The 26055-nt window shown below is 46.8% G+C and overlaps 3 protein-coding genes across 4 annotated transcripts; 2 read left to right on the top strand and 1 right to left on the bottom strand.

Moving 5' to 3' along the window:
* The first annotated feature begins 568 nt into the window (after positions 1-568).
* LOC124684885 (ABC transporter G family member 44-like) lies at positions 569-7515 on the top strand. Its single transcript, XM_047219150.1, is given in 21 exon segments — positions 569-1101; positions 1234-1354; positions 1451-1539; positions 1867-1951; positions 2050-2209; positions 2310-2386; positions 2631-2684; positions 2757-2847; positions 2951-3252; positions 3352-3633; positions 3745-4061; positions 4150-4310; positions 4400-4503; positions 4581-4737; positions 4824-4928; positions 5015-5481; positions 5561-5851; positions 5934-6151; positions 6243-6897; positions 6990-7185; positions 7188-7515. Coding segments are annotated over 21 exon segments (4437 nt in total). The 5' UTR covers positions 569-769; the 3' UTR covers positions 7361-7515.
* A 10127-nt stretch (positions 7516-17642) lies between these two features.
* Positions 17643-21230, top strand: LOC124684872 (double-stranded RNA-binding protein 4-like). Of its 2 annotated transcripts, XM_047219130.1 has the most exons (4): positions 17830-18864; positions 19401-19617; positions 19738-20008; positions 20927-21230. In XM_047219130.1, exons 1-4 carry the CDS (start codon positions 18589-18591, stop codon positions 20934-20936), a joined length of 774 nt encoding a protein of 257 aa, XP_047075086.1. In that variant the 5' UTR covers positions 17830-18588; the 3' UTR covers positions 20937-21230. The 2 variants fall into 2 exon arrangements, with proteins under 2 accessions (XP_047075094.1, XP_047075086.1); XM_047219138.1 differs by lacking the exons at positions 19738-20008; positions 20927-21230 and adding an exon at positions 17643-17754 and having other exon boundaries at positions 18608-18864; positions 19401-19643.
* A 563-nt stretch (positions 21231-21793) lies between these two features.
* On the bottom strand, positions 21794-25697 carry LOC124684862 (transmembrane ascorbate ferrireductase 2). Its single transcript, XM_047219119.1, has 4 exons — positions 25516-25697; positions 23673-23721; positions 22608-22807; positions 21794-22503 (listed from the first exon to the last, which is right to left on the bottom strand). The coding sequence occupies exons 1-4, from the start codon at positions 25663-25665 to the stop codon at positions 22198-22200; spliced, it is 705 nt and encodes a 234-aa protein (XP_047075075.1). The 5' UTR covers positions 25666-25697; the 3' UTR covers positions 21794-22197.
* Between the last annotated feature and the right edge of the window lie 358 nt (positions 25698-26055).

Here is a 26055-nt window from a genome sequence, read left to right as displayed (position 1 = left end):
TATCGAAAAAGAAGGATATCGCTAAATATGTGGTAAGGAAGAATGTTGCTAAGAGATCATCTTTTATATTAAGAGAAGACAAAAAAAAATCAACTTTCTTTTTCCTCCACCTTAACATTTATCCTAGCGGCAGTTCTAAGATATTGCCATTGTATGTGACCCAAGTGTCTATGATTGAGGGCTAAAACCTTTATCAACAACCATCCATAATGAATAATTAAATTAAGTTTCTAACGAGCTGGATCAAAAACATTCCCATTCATTTTAAAAAGCATCCATACAATGCATTGTATATTCATTAATCTAGAGATGGCAATCCCATCCTACTGCTTTTCAGAAAGAGAAGTTGGCAGTGAAAATCGCTATCAGTTGACTCGATTCTCCTCGTCTTCCCAAAGGCTGCTACATGTCTAGTTCCATTCCGATTTCCGATTTAGTCGCGTGCGGAGGCCTACACGGGGTCACGGGCGCGCGCGTGCTCAGTTGGGAAACTTCCCGCACACACACCTTTCTTCCGCCTCCGCCTCCCCCTGACCCGGCCGGCCGTTGAAACCCCTGCCATGTCCACCAACCCATTCGCTGCTACACCTATATGTACCCGCCCAGCAACCCCTTTGACCAAACCAAGAAGCTCGCACACACAACGCCTTCTTCAACTGAAGCTCCATCCATCCGGCGAGCGAGCGAGCAACTGAGCGGGAGCGGCCGCATTTGTCCTGGACTTGATCTATCGGCCGACTGATACGTGCGTTCTGTGTGCCAGCCGGCCATGGACACGGGCCCGGCGGCGTTCGGGGTGGCGAGCCTGCGGATGGGCCGCTCCTACCGGGAGCGCGGAAGCGACGTCTTCTCGCGGGCGGCTTCGTCGGCGAGGGGAGGAGACTCGGAGGACGACGAGGAGGCGCTCACGTGGGCGGCGCTCGAGAGGCTGCCCACGCACAGCCGCGTCCGGAAGGGCATCGTCGGGGACGGCGGCTGCGAGCTCGTCGACATCGCCGGCCTCGGCTTCCAGGAGAGGACGCGCCTGCTCGAGCGACTCGTGCGCGTCGCGGAGGAGGACCACGAGCGATTCTTGCTCAGGCTCAGGCAGAGGCTAGACAGGTACAGTAGCTCTAACTCTCTAAGCACTTGCTTTGCTCCTCTGCCTTTCTTTACTAGAGTACGTACTCCGCCGGTGGAGTAGTAGTATCTTGTTGTGATGAATTTACCATGCTCAAATTTCTCTTGTTTCAGAGTTGGGCTCGACTTTCCGACCATCGAAGTGCGGTACGACCACCTCAACATCGATGCCCTCGCACATGTCGGGAACAGAGGCCTGCCCACGTTCATCAACACCACTCTCAACTCTCTAGAGGTACCTACTGACGGCAGTCCTGTAAATTTTCTGACAACTATGAGCAGGCTGTTCTTCAAGTCTGACCTTTTTCTTCGCACTTTCTTTCTCCTTCAGTCCATAGCCAATCTACTTCATATAATTCCCAACAACAAGGTGCCGATGAACATCCTCCATGATATTAATGGAATTATCAAGCCAAAGAGGTAAGGCTTTTGGACAGGACCATTTACTTTTCTTCTCATTACACAATTGCACAGTACGCTCGGTTTGGGCTCCGATATTTAAGTTAAAGTTAGATGTTATGGAATTATGTTAGCACATGATCGCATCTTTCATGCATGCTACATGATCACTGGATTCACTACTACCGTGTTATGTTTTTCTAGACTTTTCGTTGTTGTGAGAAGATGTATTTTATTTAGTGTTGCATTATTACTGGTGGCAATTTTCGGCATTTTTTGTCGTCCTTCAGCAACGCATATCAGTTGAATTTGGTGGACTGATGTCTTGTTTTCTCATGAAAAATCCAGGATGACGTTACTATTAGGGCCACCAGGATCAGGGAAGACTACACTGCTTCTTGCTTTGGCAGGGAAACTAGGCTCTGATCTAAAGGTTAAAATTTCTACTTGTTACATCAACATGACTGATTTGAGCATTCATGTTACAAAGTTCCAGGGAAGCTTACTTTTGTTGTGATACGAACCGACCAGGTTTCAGGAAAAGTGACATACAATGGGCATGGAATGAATGAGTTTGTGGCTCAGAGGTCAGCGGCCTACATATCACAACATGACCTCCACATCGCTGAGATGACGGTACGGGAAACCTTGTCCTTCTCAGCCAGATGCCAAGGGGTTGGAAGCAGATACGGTGAGCTCAAATTTGATCACATTATGAGAGACTGTTACTTCTCTATAATTCCTTCCCTGACCATGTAATTGTTTGCTAATTCCTCGTGAACTTGTCCCAGATATGCTAACTGAGCTATCTAGAAGGGAGAAGGCTGCAAATATCAAACCAGACCCAGATCTTGATGTCTACATGAAGGTTAGTTTATAGTTCTGTAACGCTTCACGATGCTGAACTCAGAATGCTATAATTTTCATAACTAAGTATTAGGTTAACATTTGTAGATAGCTTTATGCATTCTCACAACCTAGCCTTCATGCATTGAACTGACTATGCTATAATTTCTTCCCCCTTGGGACTGATAATACATGGATATATATATATATTGATAGTACACCCATTTCATTGTGAATACTTTCTGCTTACCACATTTCATATGCAGGCGATAGCAGTGGGTGGTCAGGATACAAATATCATCACTGATTACATCCTCAAGGTACTGCATCAAACAACAATATATTTTCTTCTTCAATGTACTAAGAGCTAACTGTTCAGTTGAACCTTGCAGATTTTAGGGCTTGACATTTGCGCTGACACCATGGTCGGAGACGATATGCTGAGAGGAATCTCAGGGGGGCAACTCAAACGTGTCACAACTGGTATATTGCAAAAATCCTTGACAGTTCCTTGAACATGACATCTCGTTGTCATAGCAGGATCTGTGATCTGAACGTTTGCTGACTCTTTTACTTGAACTTGAAGGTGAGATGATGGTTGGAGCAGAAAGAGCACTGTTCATGGATGAAATCTCCACGGGCCTGGATAGCTCTACTACATACCAGATAGTGAAATCACTTGGACTGATCACTAACATCCTCAGCGGCACAACTGTCATTTCCCTGTTGCAACCTGCACCTGAGACATATAATTTGTTTGATGACATAATCCTCCTGTCCGATGGCTACATTGTGTATCAAGGGCCACGTGAAAATGTGCTTGAATTCTTCGAATCCATGGGCTTCAAATGTCCTGATCGGAAAGGTGTCGCCGACTTTTTGCAAGAAGTAAGTCAGCTGTAATGCTATTAATGGACAATAAGTCTATGCCTTGCATTAGTGATTTTTTCCATCTGTTGCTAACATTAACGGTTTATAAACTTATAGGTGACATCAAGAAAAGATCAGGCACAATACTGGGCAAGGCGTAATCAGAGATACAATTATGTCCCAGTCAAGGAGTTTGCTCGTGCCTTCCAGGCATTTCATGTCGGCCAAAGTCTCTCTGCGGAGCTCTCACACCCTTTTGACAGGAGCCAGTGCCACCCTGCTTCGCTGACAACCTCAACTTACGGTGCCAGCAAGAAAGAGCTGCTGCGTGCGTGCATCGAGAGGGAGTGGTTGCTCATGAAACGGAATATGTTTGTCTACCGTTTCCGGGCTGTTCAGGTAAGCCTATTTTTGCCTTGTAGGAAACCAATTTCAGGCATATATTCATGGTTTAACATGCACTCCTATGAGATTGGTGAACTGATGGCGTTACTCCATATCCATCTGCAGCTTCTGGTAATGACAACAATCGTGATGACACTGTTCCTGCGCACAAACATGCACCATCGTACGGTTAACGATGGCACTGTCTACTTAGGTGCCCTGTTCTTTTTTATAGTTGCTCACATGTTCAACGGCTTCTCTGAGCTCGCTCTAGCCACCATAAAATTGCCAGTCTTCTTCAAGCAAAGAGATTACCTCTTCTTCCCTGCATGGGCTTATGCCATACCAACTTGGATCCTCAAGATACCGATATCTTGTGTCGAGGTTGCGATCACAGTATTCTTGGGTTACTATGTCATTGGGTTCGATCCAGATGTTGGAAGGTACGGCTAACCAAATATAATCTTTTAAACCTGCAAGTACTAGTACAAATATACTATGCTAAAGTACTAACGATGTTTTTTCTTCTAGGTTATTCAAGCAGTACTTGCTGCTGTTGCTTGTTAACCAGATGGCTGCAGCACTGTTCAGGTTCATCGCAGCATTGGGCAGGACCATGGTTGTTGCAAATACGTTGGCATCCTTTGCACTCCTAGTGCTGCTCGTGATGAGTGGATTCGTCCTGTCACACCGTAATGCTCCTACAACAATTTATTCACTGGGTTAAACTTCAAATTTCAAAGTGAACATTTGTAACTCTGGTTTGGTTTGTTCATGATAGATGATGTGAAGAAATGGTGGATCTGGGGCTACTGGACGTCGCCTCTTCAGTACGCCATGAGTGCCATTACAGTAAACGAGTTCCTTGGAGACAAATGGCAAAAGGTATGCAATTTACCCTGACAACAATATTGTTCCCTGACGTAAGTACTATAGTTCTGATTGTCATAACCATGCTGCAGGTTGTCCAGGGATCCAACGAAATTTTAGGAGTAGATGTGCTCAAGTCCAGGGGTTTTTTCACTGAGGCAAAGTGGTACTGGATTGGTAGTGGCGCCCTCTTGGGATATGTCATCGTGTTCAACATCCTCTTCACCGTCGCTCTAAGCTACCTTCAACGTAATTCTGAAGTTCTGGGATGAAATTGCAATGCACATTTTGTTAAGGCACTTGATCTAACCCATTGTTTTTCCTAATACATGCAGCCATGGGGAAATCTCAGCAAATTCTTTCAGAGGATGCGCTGAAGGAAAAGCATGCCAGTATCACCGGCGAAATTCCTGATGAGTCAAGAAGCTCTACATCTGCAGGTAAGGCCACTTGCAGTAGCATTGGACATGAACCATCGCCACATGTCATTTGGTGAATGCAATCTAAAGAGCCATACTGTGTGTAGGGAACATGAACAACTCAAGGAGAAACTCTGCATCAGGGGCTGCCTCAGGCGACGGCAGGAGGGGCATGGTCCTGCCCTTTGCACCGCTTGCTGTTGCCTTCAACAACATGAGATACTCTGTTGACATGCCTGCGGAAATGAAAGCACAAGGTGTTGACCAAGATAGGCTGCTTCTGCTAAAGGGAGTCAGTGGCAGTTTCAAGCCGGGAGTCCTCACAGCACTGATGGGAGTCAGCGGCGCTGGCAAGACCACGCTGATGGATGTGCTGGCTGGAAGGAAGACTGGAGGCTACATTGAAGGTGACATCTCAATCTCCGGCTACCCGAAGAAGCAGGAAACCTTCGCTCGCATTTCCGGTTACTGTGAGCAGAATGACATCCACTCACCAAATGTGACCGTGTACGAGTCCCTGGTGTACTCTGCATGGCTCCGGCTGCCCTCTGATGTAGAGTCAGAAACAAGAAAGGTAAGGGTCGGTGTACAAATTGCATCATTAGCTCAGGGTATACTAGTGTTTTCTGAACAATGGTGTTTATTTCTAACAGATGTTCATAGAGCAAGTGATGGAGCTGGTAGAATTGAATTCACTGAGAGATGCACTCATTGGACTACCTGGAGTCAGTGGCTTGTCAACAGAGCAAAGGAAGAGGTTGACGATCGCAGTTGAGCTGGTTGCTAATCCATCGATCATATTCATGGATGAGCCTACCTCTGGCCTCGATGCCAGGGCCGCGGCGATTGTGATGAGGACGGTGAGGAACACTGTGGACACAGGCAGGACCGTTGTTTGCACCATCCACCAGCCTAGCATCGACATCTTTGAGGCCTTCGATGAGGTATAGATTGTTGTTTCTGCGGTTTCATATCAAGATTTTTTCAACGCGATCCTAAGATTTTGTCTTGATTTGATTGATGCAGCTGTTCCTGATGAAGAGAGGAGGGGAGGAGATATACGTGGGTCCTCTAGGACACCATTCTCATGACCTCATTGAGTATTTTGAGGGAATCGAACAGGTCAGCAAGATCAAACCGGGGTACAATCCGGCAACATGGATGCTGGAAGTGACCTCACAGGCACAAGAAGATATACTGGGTGTCAGTTTCGCGGAGGTGTACAAGAACTCGGATCTCTACCAGTAAGTCACCACCAACAACACCACATTTTGTTCTGAACTTGTGACTGCTGAAAGAGAAATGACTGATTTCGGATGATCCATGGTATTGCAGGAGGAACCAGAGCGCGATCAGGGAGCTCAGCAAGGCCCCTGCTGGGTCCAAGGATCTACACTTCCCGACGCAGTACTCACAGAGCTCCATCACCCAGTGCATGGCGTGCCTGTGGAAGCAGAACCTGTCCTACTGGAGGAACCCGCAGTACACGGTGGTCCGCTTCTTCTTCTCCCTCGTGGTGGCCCTCATGTTCGGCACCATCTTCTGGCGCCTCGGGGGGAGGAAGTCGAGGCAGCAGGACCTGTTCAACGCGATGGGGTCCATGTACGCCGCCGTGCTCTTCATGGGGATCTCCTACTCGTCGTCGGTGCAGCCCGTGGTGGCGGTGGAGCGGACGGTGTTCTACCGGGAGAGAGCCGCCGGGATGTACTCGGCGCTGCCCTACGCCTTCGGGCAGGTGGTGGTGGAGCTCCCCTACGTGCTGGTGCAGTCGCTGGTGTACGGGGTCATCGTCTACGCCATGATCGGCTTCCAGTGGGACGTCAAGAAGTTCTGCTGGTACATCTACTTCATGTACTTCACGCTGCTCTACTTCACGTACTACGGCATGCTCGCCGTCGGCCTCACCCCCAGCTACAACATCGCCTCCATCGTCTCATCCTTCTTCTACGGCGTCTGGAACCTCTTCTCCGGATTCGTCATCGCACGGCCGGTACGTACGCAATTATTCATTCACGCATCATGCATCCCCTTCTCTTACAACCTCAATTGGCATAAAACTCATGGGATTTGTTGGTGTTTCAGACGATGCCGGTGTGGTGGAGGTGGTACTCGTGGGCGTGCCCCGTGTCGTGGACGCTGTACGGGCTGGTGGCGTCGCAGTTCGGCGACCTCACGGAGCCACTCCAGGACACCAACGTGCCTATCAACGTCTTCCTCGAGGACTTCTTCGGATTCCATCACGACTTCCTGGGCATCGTCGCCGTCGCGGTCGCCGGGTTCGCCGTGCTCTTCGCCGTCTGCTTCGGACTCGCCATCAAGGTGCTCAACTTCCAGCAAAGGTGATTCAGCATGGACCGAATGGCGGCTTTGAGGCCGTTGGTGCACGGATCGTGTCGGAAACGAATGATGTGCGTTTGTACTCAGCGCACGTCGCTTTTTCTTGGTTCCATTAGGTTCTTTTTCCTAGTTGATAGATTTGGCGTGCAAATGCTTATACTGTATATGTAAAAAAAATGTACGCGCATAGCAAGTGCGCAATAGCAAGAAAAATACAAGTTATAAATATGTAATCAAGAGAAACATTTTGGGTGAATTGGATAAACCCGTACCCTGTTGTTGCAAAGTCAAACCTTAACAAATACTTGTAAATGGCGTGACCAATTCTCACTAAGAGTCAAGTGATTCTATTCGCAAAAAAAAAAAAAAAAGAGTCAAGTAATTCTCAGTCGGTTGAAGTTTTCGAATCTCGATTGCAACCCACATTATAACTCATGAGTAGCACGGAGCAATCTAAAGGTCTAGAGCAGTTGCAACTAACTCATGTCTAGCACGAATCATGAATCAATCAAATATAGTCCAGATATTCTTATCTCAGTTGCAACCTAATTTGCAACTAAAAAATCTCTCTTGCAACTCATGCTAGCATGAATCACAGTGCAACTCTATGGTTAAGAAATCTATTGAGAACTAAGCTAATTCTCACTCAACTTAGAATTAGAATAACAGATAAATAAAATATGACTGCAAGTTCTAATCATAAAAATGGTAAATTATATTGAACGAATGTAGTAATTTTAGCCCTGTGGAGCGAGCCCGTCGCCAATCGTCAAATCTTCATGCGTATGGTAAATGACACGTGAAATTTCGGAAAAACTCCTGCCACCTTTTGTATGTGGTGGCCTTTGAAAGGACGAGATATCGTCTAGATAGGATGAATATGCGTTTTATAAAGCTATTACATATATGGATTGTATTAATGCAAAATTAACTAACGTTTTATTTTACCAGCATAAAACCTAAATATACTAGGCTCAACTAAGTGCAATAACAACTCAAGCTAAGCAAGATAGACACAATATATATATGAACAACAAGAGATAGCAATATATAAGTACTTCAAACTCGATGGCTATCACAAGGAAAGTAAACTCTGGTATAAAGATAACCGAGGCACGCAGAGACGAAGGTGTATTCCCGTGTCCTCCCACACGAAGTGAGGTACGTCATGTTGGAGAGATACTGGCTACCACAAAGGTCATCTGAACGCCATGAAGGCTCACCTTCTTCTTCAAGCCAATTCCACGAAGGACAAAGGTCGTTTACTTATGGCTAGCTTATCATCCACTCCAGAGATGGCAAGCTCCACAACCACTTCACAAGCTCCACGAAGGAGAATCTCGGGCATCTTCACAATCTTCCGCGAAGAGGTCATCGGAGCACCAACCGCCAAGCGAACTAAGAGAAAACCCATCCAAGAGTAACAAGCTCACGGTCTCTCATTGGAAATAATCGTAATGGACAGCTAAACACTATGCAAGGATGCAAAGCAAGAACAACAAGAAAAGTGCTCAAATCCTTCTCTCTCAAATCTCAACAAAGCAACAAATGATATGGAGGAACTAGAGAGGAAGAACAAAGGTGGAAGTCAACCAATGGCTCCAAGATCTGGATCCAAGGGGTTCCCCTCACTTAGAGGAGGATTCATTTGGTGGGGATTGTAGATCTATATCTCATCTTCCAAAGCTCTCAAAAAGATGCAAGAATCATAGGAGGGAAGGGGAGGAAGCAAGCTCAAGAGGTTCAACAATGGTGGCAAAAAAATCATGCTCAAGAACCCTAGAAACCTTTGTGGAAGAATCCCCTCTTACAGCCCCTAAAAATATGACCTTTTGGGACGAAAACGAGCAGTCCAGTCCAGTCCGTCAGAAAATTTCGGCGTCGCCAATTTCTACGCCTGAACTGAAAAGCGAAACTGGCGAGGAAATTGGCATGCCGGTTTCCATGCTCGAATGGCATGCCGGTTTCCATGCCGGAATAAATTCGGCTTGTCGGAATCATTTCAGTTTCACCGGAATGGCGTACTGGTACGCCACTCGGCATATACCGGAAACAATCCGGCACGCCGGAATGATTTCGGCAGGGACCACCGGTTTCTACGTCTGAATTCCAGACATGATACAAAAACGGTGATGACTTTTGCATCCAGACTCCGAGTTTAGCAATCTTGGGCTTTTTGAGAAGCTAAGAAAAAACTATTATATAAGAGAGGCTATAAGACCCAAGAAAGATCTAGGGGTCAAATATCAAATAAGGAGAGGTATGAAACCTCCCTAACAGAAGAACCGGTAAGACCTCCAAATTCGAAAACGCAAAAGAAGATGCATACGAATTCCGTTTTCGATGACCTTAGGCTTGTTGAAGAGCTAGCAACAAGCTCAAAAACCTTACACAAATAAACACCAAGAAGCAACAAGAATATAAGGATGCAAATTATGCAAAGGATTGATAGTGCGGCTATCTAATCTATAATCCGGTCAACCACCTTGAGACCGGTAAAAAGAAAACCTAGCAAGGACATACCTTTGGCTTGCACATCTCGCTTGATCTTGATAACAACGCTTCAAGCTCCATTCAATCCAGAATGCCTCACTTGATCGTTGTTGCTTCGTAAAGATTCATGATTGCTCCCCAATACACCACTATGGGAAAGCTACCTTGAAATGCATCTTCACACGTCAATTATCACCGAATGGACGACAAGCATCCAGAAGATCACATGATCCAAAGTTGTACAATCTTTATGCTTCACTTATTGATCAAATTAAATTCAATCTTGGCTCTTAGTTTTAGTCAACTTTGTATCTCCCCATACTTCAACATAACATCTTGAGGTATATAGAGACTCTTCATTTGATTGCATGCTCTAAACCATAGTCATCCATAGCTCAACTATGAGACTATCATAACACCGGTTAGCCATATCTTAAATTCTTCTCTTGAAACCAAAGACTCAAGATCACGATGCCAATACCCAAGGTATATATTTATCTACATGGCATCCACACTTGAATCCAACACATGGACTATAAGAAATGCCTAGGGAGTATTCCTACATATAACTCAATGAAAACATTAGTCCATAAGGATTGTCACTAATAACCAAAACACACTTAGGGGAAATGTACCCTTACGGCCTTGCCACCCCAAGGAGGGCATATGAACATCTTAAAACATTGCATCATATATAGTTTATGCTTGTAAATGCCACTTCCACTCTATATATTATTTCCATTGGTACATAATTCCTAGGAGGGCCCCCTTAGGCCACTCGCGCATGCACCTCTAGAGGCACCCTAGCCAACAAGCCCCTACTGACATGCTCCCTTGGCCGACGCTACGTACAGCCGGTGGCATCAACGGGCATAATCAGCAGGCTGCGACAGCCTCCCTCCTACGGGGGAGTGGCGACAGGAGGAGTCAGCGTGGAGAGTAGGTGCATGACGGGGTTGCATGGAGGAGCGGCGGATATCGGTTGGGGTTTTGCAGCAAATAACGATAGTGCTACGACATGGGTGCTGGTAGGCGGCGCGGGTTTATGACCTAGGAGGCAGCAATGACGCGGCTGAATCCGACCAGAACGCGAGGAAGGAGGCCCCTATATGCAACGGACAATGGTCTTCATGGTGCGGGGGGCGAGCAATGATGGTTTCTTGATGACGCCGACATAGAGATGGAGTCGAAGGTGCGGGCTAGATCTGGGGCCGATCTGCCCAATCTAGGCATGGTATACTTCCTCCAACCATCGGCCTAGCTCCGGCTTCATCTCCAGCTACATCCCTTTCGTATCTCCGGTGAGATCTCTGACATCCTCCCCTTCTTTCCTTCCATGTGGCTGTCGAGGTGGGTGCGTCCCCAATCTCGGGGCCGAGCTCCTTCCTCATGGGCTCCTCCAGACAAATCTCACGCGCCCACCCCGCACTTTCCGTCCAGACCCACGTAGAGTTAGGGCAAGATATTCTTCGGGCTTTGGATGGCCGGGAGATACTACATTGATTCACCATCACGCCTCGTGCTCCCAGCCAAGCGCCGCCCCTAGCCGTGCCCCCCTGCTCAGGGCCGAGTGTCGGCATGCCTCCTCTTGGGCTCATCGAGCGCCTCCGCACAACCCCATGCTCGCAGCCAGGTGGGGAAACCACAAGGGTGTGGCGCCCCGAGCTTTCCGAGCTCGGTCGGGGCAGCAGGGCTTGATGTCGACGACCTGTAAACTGGGGACGTCGGGTGGTGGCTAAAGCGCGGGGATGTCGGGCCACGACTCCGGCGATGCCAGGCATTGTGGTGGTGGTGGCCTTGGTGCGGAAGGAGACAACCTCCCAATTCTTTTGATACTCCATTTTTTTTTTTTGATATATTGATATTTTAATATGGCTAGCAATCGAGACTTTGTAAACGTTGGCAAATTGTCATTGACAAATGGGTCCCACGTATAACTTTTGGTATCAAGTTAGGTTCAGTCCACTTTTAGTATATTCTATAAAAAGCTTAAGAAAATATGGTAGATTTTGATCTCGCATACTATTTAGTAAATTTGAACATTAAACTGGATGCTGGTTTATTGCCGGGTGATCATAGGGCGCATGCATCGCTGAGGCACAGTCGCGTCCCCCAAAGCGTCCCCAAAGGCGATTTCCAGCCGCGTCCTCCAAAGCCGTTTTTTGTCCGGCGCGCCCCGATACGGTGTCCGGCGCTCTGAGCCCGTCCCCGCACCACAGGGGACGCACCGGGGATGCCGGACGCACCGAAAAGCGAGGCGGGGAGTGGTGGGGCCGTCCCGTCAGCGGCACAATTGAATTTTAACCTAACTGACGCCTACCTCGCGACGGAAGTTATTGGCGCGCAGCGACGGTGCAGTTCCCGCAGAGGCGCAGCGAAGCGTCTCATCGCCGCCTAGCTCTGCGTGCCGGCGTTAATGAGCGCCACCGCTCCCCCGCCTCCCTCCGGCCTATAAAAAAGGGTCGTCTCTCATCGTCCCTCTCACACAAACCGTAGTTCCTCTCTCCCCAACCCTAGCCGCCACCATCTCCAGAGTCGACGCCATGGCTGGTAGAGGCGGAGGCCGAGCTCGTGGCCGTGGTCGTGGTCGCGGCCGCGGCAGAGCTGCACGCTCGCCGTCGCCCTCATCGTCGGACAGGCAGGACGAGGAAGGGCCCGTGTTGTTCGAGTTTATCGTCGTCCTCAAGGGTGACCCACACGGCATCCAAAGGCTGCCGGACGACTTCGCCGACTTCGTCGCCGACGACGAGCGCCCGGGCTCGCTGCATTTGCGCGAGGATGGCTGCCACTGCTGCCGGTGGATCGTCGAGGTGATCTACGACGCGCGCGACAACATGTACTTCCACATCGGCTGGGAGAAATTTGCGCGCTACCACCGCCTCGAAGCCGGCTTCATGCTCGTGTTCTCCTACTTCAGCGACAGGGACGTGAGCGTCAAGGTGTTCGACGAGACGCGTTGCTACCGGAACTACCACGGCGAGAGCGCCGAGGAGGACGACGATTGAAGAGTGTTGTTTCTTCGCAGCGAAAAAATGGACCAAGGTTTCTGGATGTTCTTCCTCGGAAGAACCAACAGGGGCACCCTCACCAGCTGGATTTTTCAGTTTGGGTGACGGGGTGTGCCCTCAAGTGTTCTTTCTTGGCAGCGAACACACGAAACTTTCGATGTCCGGCCTAGTTAGGTTTAGTTTTTTTGCGATCTTTATATTTGTGTCAACCATGGTTCAAACTATGTATTAGTTTGTGGAAAACCATGTTCCAAACTATATCTTCATGTAAACCACGTTCCCAATTATGTATTAGTTTGTGGAATATTTCTTCTCTTTATTGAAATAAAAATAAAAAAGAGTATTTTAATGTTTGGGGGCGGCGTTTGGGAGACGCGGCTGGGGAACGACGTCCCCCAAACGCGGCAAGAACAAAACACGTCCCCCAAACGCATCCGGATCGAGCATTTGGGGGACGTGTTTCATTCGTGCCGCGTTTGGGGGAGGTCGCTCCCCAGCCGCGTCCCCCAAACGCCGCCCCCAAACTTTAAAATACTTTTTTTTATTTAGTATATAGAAGAAATGTGTAGGTTAAATAACGTTGCTAATATTCAAAGCGGTGCAACATACACAAATTTCAAATAAAAACTTCGAAAAATATAAACAAATTTATGTATAAAAATTCAAACTACTTCTTCTTTGATGGCCCCGCCTCGTCGTCCTCACGGTGGCACTTCCTGCTCGTCACCTCTTCCGAAGAGGTGGTGTCCTCCGAGGCATCGGAGGAACTTCTATCCTCCTCATCATCGACGGAGCTCGCCGGCGCCTTCCGCTTCGCTTTCCCCCGGGCCGCCGCCGCCTCCTCAGCCTCTTCCTCCTCCTTGGCCTCCTGCTCCTCCTCCTCCTCGGCCTCGGCCTCCTCCTCCTCCTCCTCCTCCTCCTCCTCGGCCTCCCATTCCTCACCGCTGTCCGGCGGTGGGGAATCATCGCTGCTGCTGGGCGTCCGGACTCTGTCCCACCAATGGCGCCATCCTGCAGACTTGCCCTCGCTGGAGGTGTCTGATGGAAGCCCGGAGAGGTCGCTCATCGTGAAGCTTGGATGAACGGCGGCCAGTTGAAGATCCAAAAGCGTCTACGTACGGGTCTTATTGAGCGCGGATGAACGGCGGCACAGATATCGAAGAGACCGGCGGTTGCTCTTCCGCGGAGTTCTTGCTCCATTCCGCAGGTTCGCGCGTTGATCAACGCGGTTTCCAATGCGATGGTTCCACTTCCCGGCAACTACATCGTCCCTAGGTAGGCGGTGGTTGAGCGTCCGTCTGTGAGTCGCTGACGGGTCGGCCCTTCCACTCCCCGCCTCGCTTTTCAGTGTGTCCGGCGTCCCCGGTGTGTCCCCTATGGGGCGGGGACGGCCTCGGGGCGCCGGACACCGTATCGGCCCGCGCCGGACAAAAAGAGGTTTTGGGGGACGCGGCTGGGAACGTTTTTTTTTTGTCCGGCGCGCCCCAAATCCCTTTGGGGGACGGTTTGGGGGACGCGACTGGAGATTACCTAAGAGCATCTCCACCGACCACATGATGTATGTGGTGAGCAACCTAAACAAACAAAAAAAAGAGCATCTCCACCAGCGCGCCCCCATAGCGGCCTCGATAGTGTTTTGCGGGCCGGCAGCGAAAATGGGCTCACACCGGTGCGCCTCAAAAAGCGCCGGCGTTTTTTGAGCCCAATAGAAGCGCCGGAAAACCCGTGGCGGCCCCTTCGCGAAGGCGCGAATCAGGTGCGCTGGCGCCTCGTGAGATGAAAAAATTTAGGCGTGGGAGCCGCATGTCAGCCACAAATCCCGAAAGTATACATCTTTTCCACCAAAACCCCGTCCCCTCCGCGGCTCATTTCTCCCGCCCGCCGCTCCATCTCCCATCCAGGCTCCAACCCGAAAAACCCTCGCCTCCGCCATGCCACCGAAAATAAAGGCTCCGACGAAGGCAGCGAAGGTGCCGCCGAAGCCGTCGCTGAAGCCGCGCACTGTCGCGCCGAAGGAGAAGCCGGCGAACATGTCGCAGGAGGCGTGGGAGGACGAGAAACGTCGCTGCTCCTTTGCAACGGCCGACCGCAGGCGCCGCCTCGCAGCTCTTGAATCCGGAAAAGCGGCGTCTATTGCGGAAGTGTGCCTCAGCTTGGGCGGCGGCCAGCCCGAAGGGAGCCAGCAGCCCGCCGGCCGCAACTTCTCGAGCTCACCATCGTCGCCGGGGTACTACGCGTAGGGGCCATCACTCTCGCAGATGGATGGCCGCGCCCGCTACTCCCCCGAGTGCGCCGAGAGCGACATGACCTTCGACCCCAACGCGCCGTTCTCGCAGGATTCAATGCCGAGGGGCAGCAGCGCCTTTCGCTTCGGCGTGGACCTAAACTCGTCACCTGACCTGCGCCGCCCGGGAAGCACCGACGACCACGTGACAGACGGCACCGACCTTCCCCACCACCTCTTCATCGACGAGAGCAAGATCGCCCACCAGGTGTTCAGCAGCACGTCCGGCATGTCCATGGGCGAGGACGAGGTGAGTTTCCTTACTTTTTATGTGTTATGTGCATCGTAGACACCGACGGGGACTCAAAGTAGGTAACTTGTTGCGTATATTGCCGCCGGGGACAAGATCCTCACCGGCTTCATACGCGATGGCCACGCCTACGAACCCCCCGTCGACGAGTATGAAGAAGAGCCGACGAGGACGAAGGTGGGGAGGAGGAGGTCCAGGAGGAGCTCATCGATGCTGACACCGGCGTGACCACGACGACGACGATGACGAACATGCGGACCGGCGGCACTCATGGTCCTAGGTGGAGGTCTTTGGAGGATGAATGTCTCATCGACGCGTGGAAGCAAGTGAGCTTTTGCCCATCACCGGCGCCAACCAATCCTCCGACAAGTACTACAAGTGCATCCTTGATTCATTCAACGAGAAGAAGAACTATGGTGAGTACACCACCATCAACATGATACGGAACGAGGGCGCCCTCTCCCACCGTTGCAACATCATCAAGGTGGCGTGTAGCAAGTTCCATGGCTACTATGAGAAGATTAAGGGCCGGAAGGAGAGCGGCAAGACGATGGTGGATTGGGTATGATCTATGTCCATTTGGTGATGTCTATTTCATAATGCATCATAGTGTATCTATTTTATGATCCATCTTTTTTTTAAAACTTTTATTTGATGATCCATCTTGTTCTATATCTTGTTATTTCATCATGTATTGTTAGATTCTTGACGCTCTTATGATGTACAAGCACCAACACGAGGACAAAGATTTCCCCTTCATGCATTGCTTCAACAAGCTACAGGGTTGCAAGAAATGGGACGACATCCGCCACACTCTCAGCAAGGACGGGGAAGATGGGCCGGTCGATCCAGCCGACGTCTCCATCGGGCGCCCCATTGGCAACAAGAAGGCCAAGTCCGAGAGGAATGCGGCGCAGGCATTGGCCGCCATGGACGCCTGCCTCGAGAAGATGATATCCTCCATCTCAATGGAGAACAAGGAAGCGGCGGATAGGGCCGACGTTGTGTGGAAGGTAATGCTCAACAAGCAAGACATGAAGATCGAGTTTAAGAGGGAGAAGGTGGAGGCGGTGAAGATGGAAGCTCATGCCGCTGCTACGAAGGCCACCGACGAAGCGACGCAGCTTTCGTTAGCCAATATGTCTCAAGAATCCAAGATCTTGATGGCCGACGTGTCAAAGATGGACCCGTTGGTGAGGGCGTGGCACGAGATGTACCGCGAGCGCATCAGCCAAGAGGTGCTAGCGGCGCGAGATGCATCGACGTCTCCCCCTGCACCCTCGACGTTCATGTCTCCGCCGGCACTGTCGACGTTCATGCCTCCCTCGGCGACCGTGGATCCTATTGCAGCGATGGAGCTGCCGCCGGGGCTCGCCGACGATGAGGAAGTCGTCGAGGTTGAGCCGCCCATGACCCCGTTCATCTGATCATTTGACCTGGAAGCCGAAGTTGTTTTTTGCAGCCGGACTAGACGGCGATTCAGTGGCCATATGTTGGTCTAAACTTCAAATTCGAAAACCTATTCGAATTTGGTGGCCGTGTGTTGGCCCAAACTTTAAATTCGAAAACTTATTCAAATTTCTACACTTTTGTTTGAGTTTTTAATTCAAATCATCTATCGGGGCTGTCGTATGGGGGGCGCCGGTGTGGGAGTAACTTCCCCAAATGGAGGATGTTGTGCCGCCCCCCTCCCATACGACAGTGCCAGCACCACTGTCGGCGACTATTTGGGACGCGCCGGTGGAGATGCTCTAACTCCTTTGCAAATGGGCATTGTAGGTCAACTTTCAGAGTAAAGTTTGTGTCCAGGTTCATCTTCTTCTCAAAATAAGATGCATATAGTTTTCTTGTCAAATTCAGAAATTTTTAAGAATACTGTTGCATCAACATAATTTTGGGAATATTTGAAAGTTCTGTTAGAATTCCCAAACTATATATAAAGAATGTATCAACATATATAATCTCAAACCAATACTTTAAAATTGGTTTATGTCTTTCTTATATAGTTAGTAAAATTTTATGTCTTTCTTATATAGTTAGTAAAATTTTAAAATGTTTGATTTTGACCAAAATATATGCATAGGAGGAAGTAGTAGTATAGTAGAATTCATTTTTCAGAACTTCCTTTTTCCATGTGATATACAAAACATAAATATTGGGGCTAGAATATTTTAAACTCAAACTCAAATCCTACTGAAATTTGGAGCCGAGGTGCAAGATGGTTTAGAAAAAACTATCGATTCTTTTAGAAAAAAAAAAAATCGGTGTCTCGTTGCGATCCCCTAGGTACGAAAAACAGGGGGACTGCGCTCTGCTCCGTAAACCCTCGGATTTCCCCTTCTCCGCACCGGCGCGACTCCAGTCCGTCCGAGACCGACATGGCCGCCACCGCCGCAGCCGCCGCCGCTTCTGTCCCGGACGCCCCTCCAGCCGCCGCGCTACCGGCCCCGCCCGCGCCGCCGCATCCCGGCCCAGGTGCGCTCCCCCTTTCTCGTTTCGTTCGCTCTCCCGTGTTACCAAGAAATCGATACATCGCTCTTGGTTCTGCTCCCAGATTTTATATATACTTTGTTTCTCACGCCGTAGGAATTGGTAAGATGCGTTCGTATGATTAGTCATGTGGTATCTTCAGATTGTTCGAACATTTCGAGTATGCCCTAGTATCTAGGTGTACGATAGATAATCACTTGTTTCTCTTCCTTAGGGCCTATATAGATTTAGTTTTTCTTTATTGAGAGTTTTGCTCCCGATCTATTGCCCCTCATCCCCGCAAGCACTTGGTCAGTTTCTTTGCAGTTTGTGAGATAATTGGTGAATGAATCCGGCTTGGCTGTCTTTGCGGCTCCTAGCCTTGTAGTGATTATGGCTGCGCACCTATTGATCGGTGGAATTGCGTGAATTTTGCTTACATTTGTGCAAATTGTTCATCTTAATTTACATGAAGTGCAATGGGTGTATTCCCTTGGTTTTGGTAAATACTAAATTCTTATTTTTTGAGTACCAGGTGGTTGCTTCCCTGTCTATATCTGCGGTATTATTTGCTCCCCTCTCTGCAGCACTTGGTTATTGCAACATTAGCCAAACCGCGTTGTAATCTTTAAAATGGTGTTGTAAGTATTAGTGTATTACCAAGGATTAATATATGTTTTAAAACTGCATAATTTTCTCTTTTTTAGTTATCTGGTCTGCTTATTCTTAAAAAAATAGTATGTGGTCTGCTTGTGTATCATTTGCTGGCACATTATTCTGGAGCCCAGGGTTTTGTGATAGGAATGAAACCAATTAACAAATGCTCTATTCTACTAATTTATGAGTTTTTGTTATGCAGAAAAATGTAATTATAAAAACCGTTTGCAAGAGTGGACTCAACGGAATAACCAGAAATTGCCAGTTTACCTTACTCAGTCGAAAGGTGACCCTCATCAACTTGTGTTCAGAAGCACCGTAGAGGTGGGTGGCAAGACGTTTCCATCAGATCATAATCATAGTCGCCTGAAGGATGCGGAGCAGGATGCTGCCAAAGTGGCCTGTAAGAACTTGGTGACAATAGATGATCCTACAGATGTGCTTGGGCTGATTGAACAGGTACTTTTTGGGTACCGTTCCTTCTTTTTCGTTGTTTATCATATTTCATTTCATGTTGAAATTTGTTCTGTGGATTGTGTATTGTACCCCAAATCATGTCTTCTCATCATTTTCTCTTGTAGCTTGCCTTACAATAAACAACGCCAGACACAGTTTGGTGTTTTTATCACTTTTCCCTCTGTATCCTAGTTGTGTTGCATTTTTCAGTCATGGAATTAATGCTCTTGCCACATGAACCCATAATTTTTGGACATTGGAAGTGGCAACATTTATAGCTACTGATCACTGCAATTGCATATAGTTAGCTCTTCCAAAAAAAAATGTTGGCACGTGTTTTCCTTATTGCTTCTTTTGGGCGAATACTATTTATTCTGGTTTATCTATACCCTATTGCTTTCTTGTTTTTGCAACTTATGTTTACATAGCTGCTAATTGATATGCCGCATCACATTTTTTAGTTTTGATTTTAATAATCAGGCCCGAAATAAGGGAATTAATTTCTGTCTAACAGACACGTTCCCTCTTCGTCTATTCAGGGTGTGGTGTTCTGCAAATCAATCCTCAATGAATTCGCTGTTAAGACAAAAGCCACTCAGCCCACTTACTCTGTAGACCGCCCAAAAGGGCTACCACCCATGACCCTGTTTGTTTCATCTGTGTTGTTCTCTGGGAACACTTACACTGGTGAAGCTGCAACAAATAAGAAGGACGCGGAGCAGAAGGCAGCTCGTGCTGCAATCAAATCTATTTTAGGTAACCTATGTGTTGGTCATGATTAAAAAGAAAGCTCCAAAAAGTTCTTTGAACTTCTTGTATTGAGAATTATTAGCTGACTTTTCGAAGTATACCTAATGATTCATTATGCTGTTGCAGCTACAAACAACACTTGTATGAAGGAAATTATCAGATCAAAGAAAGAGCTTATCATTGCCATTGCATCGTCTGGGTTCAACAAAGAAACAAATGCTGTGACTACTGTCACTCCTATAATATTTGTGCGCGCTGTTGGAGCTGCGTGTCCAACTGCTGATCAAGGAGCGAACATCATTACAGAAGCTGATCCATCTGGCCAAGCTGTATCTGGCTCCAAGAAGCGCAAGAAGCACAGAACTACAGGACAGAATGTCAACCATCGTAGCGTGAGGTAATTTTCTTTTTTTCAGTTTGTACTACGTATATAAATAACATTGAATTTCTTTGTGGACACCTATTGGTATAGTAGGTCAGTTTTGTTGCAAAATCAATCACCGAAGTGTAAGTCACTTCTGGGAGATACCCGATTTTTAAGAGCACGTTCATGTAATCTCAAGGAACGGACTACTATGCACATTGCATAATGCTACGAATGGATCACACTGTATCACAAAATGCATCCATTCCCGCCATCATTCTCACGAATGCCACTCACTATCACAGGTGCATCACATTGTTTTGAGGCTCAAAGAGTAATATCTACGGATTGGAAATGAACTTCTTTATGTGTCAAACCGCCCCTGTCAAATGTTAAAAAGAGCTTTAAGAGTTGCAGCAACTAAATGAAGTACCTAGTTAGGCGTCATCATGTAACCTTTTAGAGCATGGATGGAGCATGCATTATGCAGGTGAATGCACAAATAGATGCCATATTAATATTTGCGCAAGTTGGTTTATTTTCATCGGCGTACTACATACCTTAAGTACAGTGGATTTGGAAGATCATTTTTTTGCACTAAGCAATATTATTTTTCGAAAGCGCTGGTCCCACCTGCTTGAAATATATTTGGAATATTGCAATTTATCTTGGAAGGCTCGACGTCTTGAGATACTATTATATATATGCTAGTAATGTGGTGCTTGTTGCCTGGGGATTTCTCTTTTCCATTTAGTTGAAGTGGTCATTTACCTTGTCCAAGAGCAGCTGAAATGTTATTGAAATGTACTTTTGGACTCCTTTGGCCAAAATCCGCTACAATTGAATTGAGTAATTATTTGTTATTCAAGCATTCTTGGTATCCTATATTTGGGGAGTTTGTGCTGTCTGACATTACACCGAACTAACTGAACCTCTTTTAATTGATGGCAGGTTGGCGTAAGGTCTTGTCATCTATGGTGGTGGAAATGAAGGGATTGCTGACTATATGGTGCCGTCTAATGACATGCTTTTGGATCATCTGTTTGTGCTTGTTGGAATTGCATTGGTTTAGCGATCGTACCCTCTGTAGATTTCTGTAGTTACCTTCAGTCGTTTGAGGAACTCAGGTTTCTGTAGAAGTAGGTTCGGTCTTTCTCAGGAACTAGGATTTCTGTGATGTAACTGGTGGTTTGCTGTATCGTTTCCAATTCGTGTCTGTGTCAGATCTCTTAAGGCCTCGTTCGTTGCTGGTGTTTTTCCTGGGTTTGAACTGTATTTTCACCGGGCTAACCCAATAACACACCTAGAAACACTACACTCACGGTTCGGCAGGCCGGGATGGAACGGGATTAGAGCATCTCCAGTCTCCCAAAGCGAGCTGGATTAAGCGTTTAGGGAACCGCGTTGCTTGGTGCCGCGTCTCTCCTTAGTAGCATCCCCCAAATAGAAATTTAGATTTTTTAATGTAACTAAAAATAGTTGAATTCATTCAAATTTGTTATATATTATATGGATTTAAACGAAATTCTATGAAATTTAAACCTAAAACTAAACTGCTAAAACAACTAGCAGTAATTTTAGAGCAACATCACGGGTAGCTCAACCATGTGCTGTTATCCCAATGGTGACAATGTCAAATACAATGTCTCTGAGTAGTATATTTTCAACCGAGAGCTATACATACATAAACTTCTCAGCTGACAGCATTGCCTCCATCCACACTCAGAGAGGGCCTGCTAGTCTCAATACAATGCCCAAAACAATGAGACCTCGATACAGCCCCCAGAAAAGAGGTCTTGCGAATCACATACGTCAGAATGAAAGCAAATCTGGAGCAGCCATTTGGATTGATTTTACATCCAGCAACATACAGAAATGAGTCGGTCTACTTGGGAGGATAACTATAATTGTTCAGCAAACACTACTGCTAGTTGTTTATCACATTCCATGGTTGAAACAACAGTATCGCAGTACTGACACCCCCAAAAGGAATTTCTCATTTGCAATTTCTGTCCAGCTAAATCGATAAGATCGCCACTAGAATGGATAGGTAAAATGTTCATAACGGATATAATTTTTAACTATGCAGATAAAAAATGGGAGCACATCATGGGAGCACATCACAGAGTGCAAAGACATACATATCAAAATTTCTAAGTTGAAGCAAGAAAGATGTACTTCAGGTGCTAGCTGCAGCTCAAGAGCCAGAATCTCTTTCTGTCTCACTCCGAAGAACCTCGGTACGTGTCGATCTTGCCAGCTCCAGGGCTGACAGCAGCAAGAATAACAAGCGCCCCCAGCAGTACCAGCAGCATCCCCAGTGAGTTCATCAGCATCGCTTCTGTGGAGAAGCGCCCAATCATTTTCGCACTCTGCATGAAGATTGACTTCTCCAGGAGTCCTGACACGCTTGTGGCAATGGCAAGGACGTAGAGGAATACACCGAAGAACACATGCCAGGGGAGCAGGGACGCTCGGCCGCTTCTAGATCCACCAGGGTACCAGAAGGTCCAAAATCCAGCAGCCCACTGTGGAGATTAAATGGTGAGGAGAATAAACTAAAACAAACTTATTTATCTCTGCAATTTTATACTGAAAACAGCTACACATGAAATTGGTATCTCTTCTCTACCTGTAAGCTGAAGAGGATGATACAAGAAAGACCCAACCAGGAGTGGAGTGTGTACAAGTGGTCAATTGCTTTTTCATTGTGGAACTTCCAGACTGCCCAGAGGCCTACTATACTCAAAATCATGGCAATGAACTGCAATGAAAGGTGTACTAACTTCTTCAGTTTCTTGGTTCCTGGCACTGTCTTGTACGCCAAAATAGCTGCATGAAGGACAGTATATGAGCCATTAGTAACAGTATCTCCACAAAAGCTATACAACAGAGACTTATATGCTACATTTCCAATACAAATTAAAATTCAGTTCTAATTGCACTGTCATGGAACCCGGTCTTCGAGTGGTTTCTGCTCAGGTATCAGGTCAGGGTTTTACTAGTTACGCTACAAAGAAAAATAGCCAATTTTAATATTTCAATCTGAAAGATACCACTTTGGAAGTTCATCTGCTTAGAACACGGCTAGGGATCATTCGCAACATGAAATCAGTATCATCAGGTATAATGTAAAGATCGCAATTTCTAATATATAGTTTACCAGGACATAAGATTCAATGCCAACTTAGTCTCTTTTTTTTTAGATCAAGGCTGGCTCATATATTAACACAAACATGAGTTTACATCATCCTAGATGTGACCAGGAAGATCCTGCATGAAGGTTGAATGAACAACGAGCTCACTTGCCCTCGCCAACAGATGACCACCTCATTAGTTCTACACCTTATATGACTAAAAGAAACAGATTCCATGCTAGTAGACAAATACTTGATACCAGCAACAATCGGTCCTGTAATAGAATGATACCATTCAGATGCATTCACTTATTGATCAGCGACAACAAAATCAGACTGCACAAGCACTTCGTGGAAACCTCAGTCTAATTGGAGTACTGTGAAATGATTATATATTCCATACATAAGAAATGTTGGTTTGTTATATGGACATGCCAGAAGTAGCCAAAATAACAAATTTGGCATAAAATTGAGCAAGGCCATAAAATATATATGCAACAATAAGAAGGCCATTCCAGAAATAAAATTTTACTGTCGGGTCACGAGTTGATATCACTGACCTTCACCATTCAAGACTACCAATCCAATCAGCATCAGCACCGGGTGTACCTGAAAAAAGAAAGTTCATATTAGCATCATGGGAAGATGAGATTGATATACACAATAGTATTTCATATTTAGCGAATGTAATTACAGTTACCAACTTTAATTTGGTATGCTAAACCTGCACGATTAATTATTTTCCATAAAGTATGGCGCATTAAAATGTTTTTCATGACTTGGAAACATGCAAGGTCCAGCTTTGGATTATCAGTTCACAACATTCTATCGTTGACATGTCACAAGGTTGGCTAGTTGGCTACTATCATTCTTTCTTCTGTATCCACCTAAATTTTGTGACCACCTGAGTCCATGACACATCAGGTGTACATAAGTTTTTGTCCTAATTAAATTTCCATTATAGAACTAAAAATATAGAACTTAACTCATTATACAAAATTGTTCGTAGGTAACTGTGAAGTGTTAACTATATTAATTGGCATGATCTCACAGCAGTTTGCTCACAGATGGCATGAACCGAATCCTTAATACACAAACATGACTGAGTTGGTCCAATTTTCATTCTTAGTGCACCACAAGCTAAAGCACAAAATCTATAAGCACAATCTTAGTTCCAATCCATTTGCACAATCAGTCCCTTGAAAGAAAGATTACCCCCATTTTCCTCGTATTTGCCATTTTCTGATCATTCTTGAATTGTCGAATGGCACATAAGAGAAATGGAGCGAATAGGTAAGACATATACTCAAGCACCCACCCTTGCATGTACAGTCTCTACTCTTGCTTCTTTCACAGAAACAATTCTTTTTCTAATGTAATTTGCTTAGGGACTCTCGTATAATGCTACCTATAAATACCTAACTGGGTATCTGGGTTTCAATCTGTTATTTTCTGATAGGATGCTTCCTTGTTTAGTTCTCACTTAGTCAGTTGAATATCAACATTAAAACAAAATTTCCAAAAGAGTTCCAGACTAGCCATTCTCCGCTGAGACCTTCAAATTATGGGGACACTCATTGTGCCAAGTGTTATTTTGATGTTCCTAACAATGCACATTCCGAACACAACACAACACAACACTAACCTACAATCCTAGTTTCCGCATAGGTCAGCAGCTAAGTCTAGGCAAGCACTAGTCACAGGTCATTAGATCAAGCTATTTAAACTCCTGAGTCCTAACCCAATTGAAAAGGAAAAAAGTAAAAAAATAAAAATCACTAGAAAGCCAATAGCATCATAACCAAAACTATAGGGAAGATAAATGGTGAAAAGGAGATGCTCTCATCTGTATAATTCGCCAAGTCGCAATGGCAATAGGCTGCAGGAACTCAAAATAACTCAAATACTTAGTACTCGGTACACTAAAAATAACCCTTCATGACATACTCAGTAGCCAATATGCAGTACTCAGTAGCCAATACAATCATTTCAAGCCTCCCATAATACTCACTCGCTAGTATAGATTCTTTCGAACTGTACCAAGCTGGCATGTCATTGATTTCAAGAACTTCCTGTCCGTAAAGTCTCAAGTTCTTTCTATCTCACTAGGAAAAATTCTCAACTGTCCTAAATCTCACAGATTCGACATAAAAACCACAGCATGGGCTCAGACAAGAACTATTCGATCCATTACTCTATGATACTATGACCAGAAATGTACCAGTTCTGGTGGTTGTTCCGTGCATAATAGTGGAATCTAAACCCCTTGATTCCCATACCAGGACCAACAAAAAAAAACTTTTCACCACTAGGCGACAGCAAGATCAACACGTAATTCCGCGGTCCAAAAGGAGATATATAACAGAATGGAAGGGAAAAAGGAGATCTTCGTTTCTCGATTACGTTGAATATGAGTAGCTTGTCTTTCTCAGAGGAGAGCGCCATGCCGCCGCGGAAGTGGACGGCCCAGACTAGGATGGCCGCCGCCGCCGCCAAGCCAAGCAGCCGGACGAGACCGAACACCGGGAACCTCACCGCCGGCGCGGCCGCCATCGCTCTAATCTCCCGGCGAGATCGAGCGCGAAAAGGGAAGGGGAGGGAGGGGGAAAAGAGGGTAGGCAAAGCAAAGACGCCATTATCTATACCTAATAATAAAGGAGCTAAGGTTTCTGCCAAAATTTTCGTCCAACTTTTTATTTTCCGATTTTGCCCTCCCACCAAAATACATAATACAGCTAAATGCCACGGTACCGGTTCGTTCCGTTTTTCAGCAGAGAACTCCTCTGCCCGAGCGCGCCGTCGCGCAGGTCCCCGCGCATCGCGCTGCCGGCCAGCGCCCCTCTGCACGACTTCCGTCGCTGTCCAGGCCCTCGCCGACCGCCAGCGCACCTCCGTCCATGCAGCCAGACAGCCGCCACCAGCGCCCCTCCTGTGCGCCACCGT

Source organism: Lolium rigidum, chromosome 1 (genome assembly GCF_022539505.1).
Source record: "Lolium rigidum isolate FL_2022 chromosome 1, APGP_CSIRO_Lrig_0.1, whole genome shotgun sequence".
Taxonomy (NCBI): Eukaryota; Viridiplantae; Streptophyta; class Magnoliopsida; order Poales; family Poaceae; genus Lolium; species Lolium rigidum.
The sequence above is the reverse complement of the archived record's forward strand: the minus strand, read 5'-3'. Positions and strand labels throughout refer to the sequence as shown.

Excerpts from the sequence above, each read along its gene's own strand:
- LOC124684872 (XM_047219130.1), top strand. The coding sequence starts at position 18,589 with ATGAGTTTTTGTTATGCAGAAAAATGTAATTATAAAAACCGTTTGCAA. Across the intron at positions 18,865-19,400 it reads TGCTTGGGCTGATTGAACAG|GGTGTGGTGTTCTGCAAATC; the intron begins GTACTTTTTGGG and ends TCGTCTATTCAG. Across the intron at positions 19,618-19,737 it reads TGCAATCAAATCTATTTTAG|CTACAAACAACACTTGTATG; the intron begins GTAACCTATGTG and ends ATGCTGTTGCAG.
- LOC124684862 (XM_047219119.1), bottom strand. The coding sequence starts at position 25,665 with ATGGCGGCCGCGCCGGCGGTGAGGTTCCCGGTGTTCGGTCTCGTCCGG. Across the intron at positions 23,722-25,515 it reads ACAAGCTACTCATATTCAAC|GTACACCCGGTGCTGATGCT; the intron begins GTAATCGAGAAA and ends TTCTTTTTTCAG. Across the intron at positions 22,808-23,672 it reads GGTAGTCTTGAATGGTGAAG|CTATTTTGGCGTACAAGACA; the intron begins GTCAGTGATATC and ends TCCTTCATGCAG.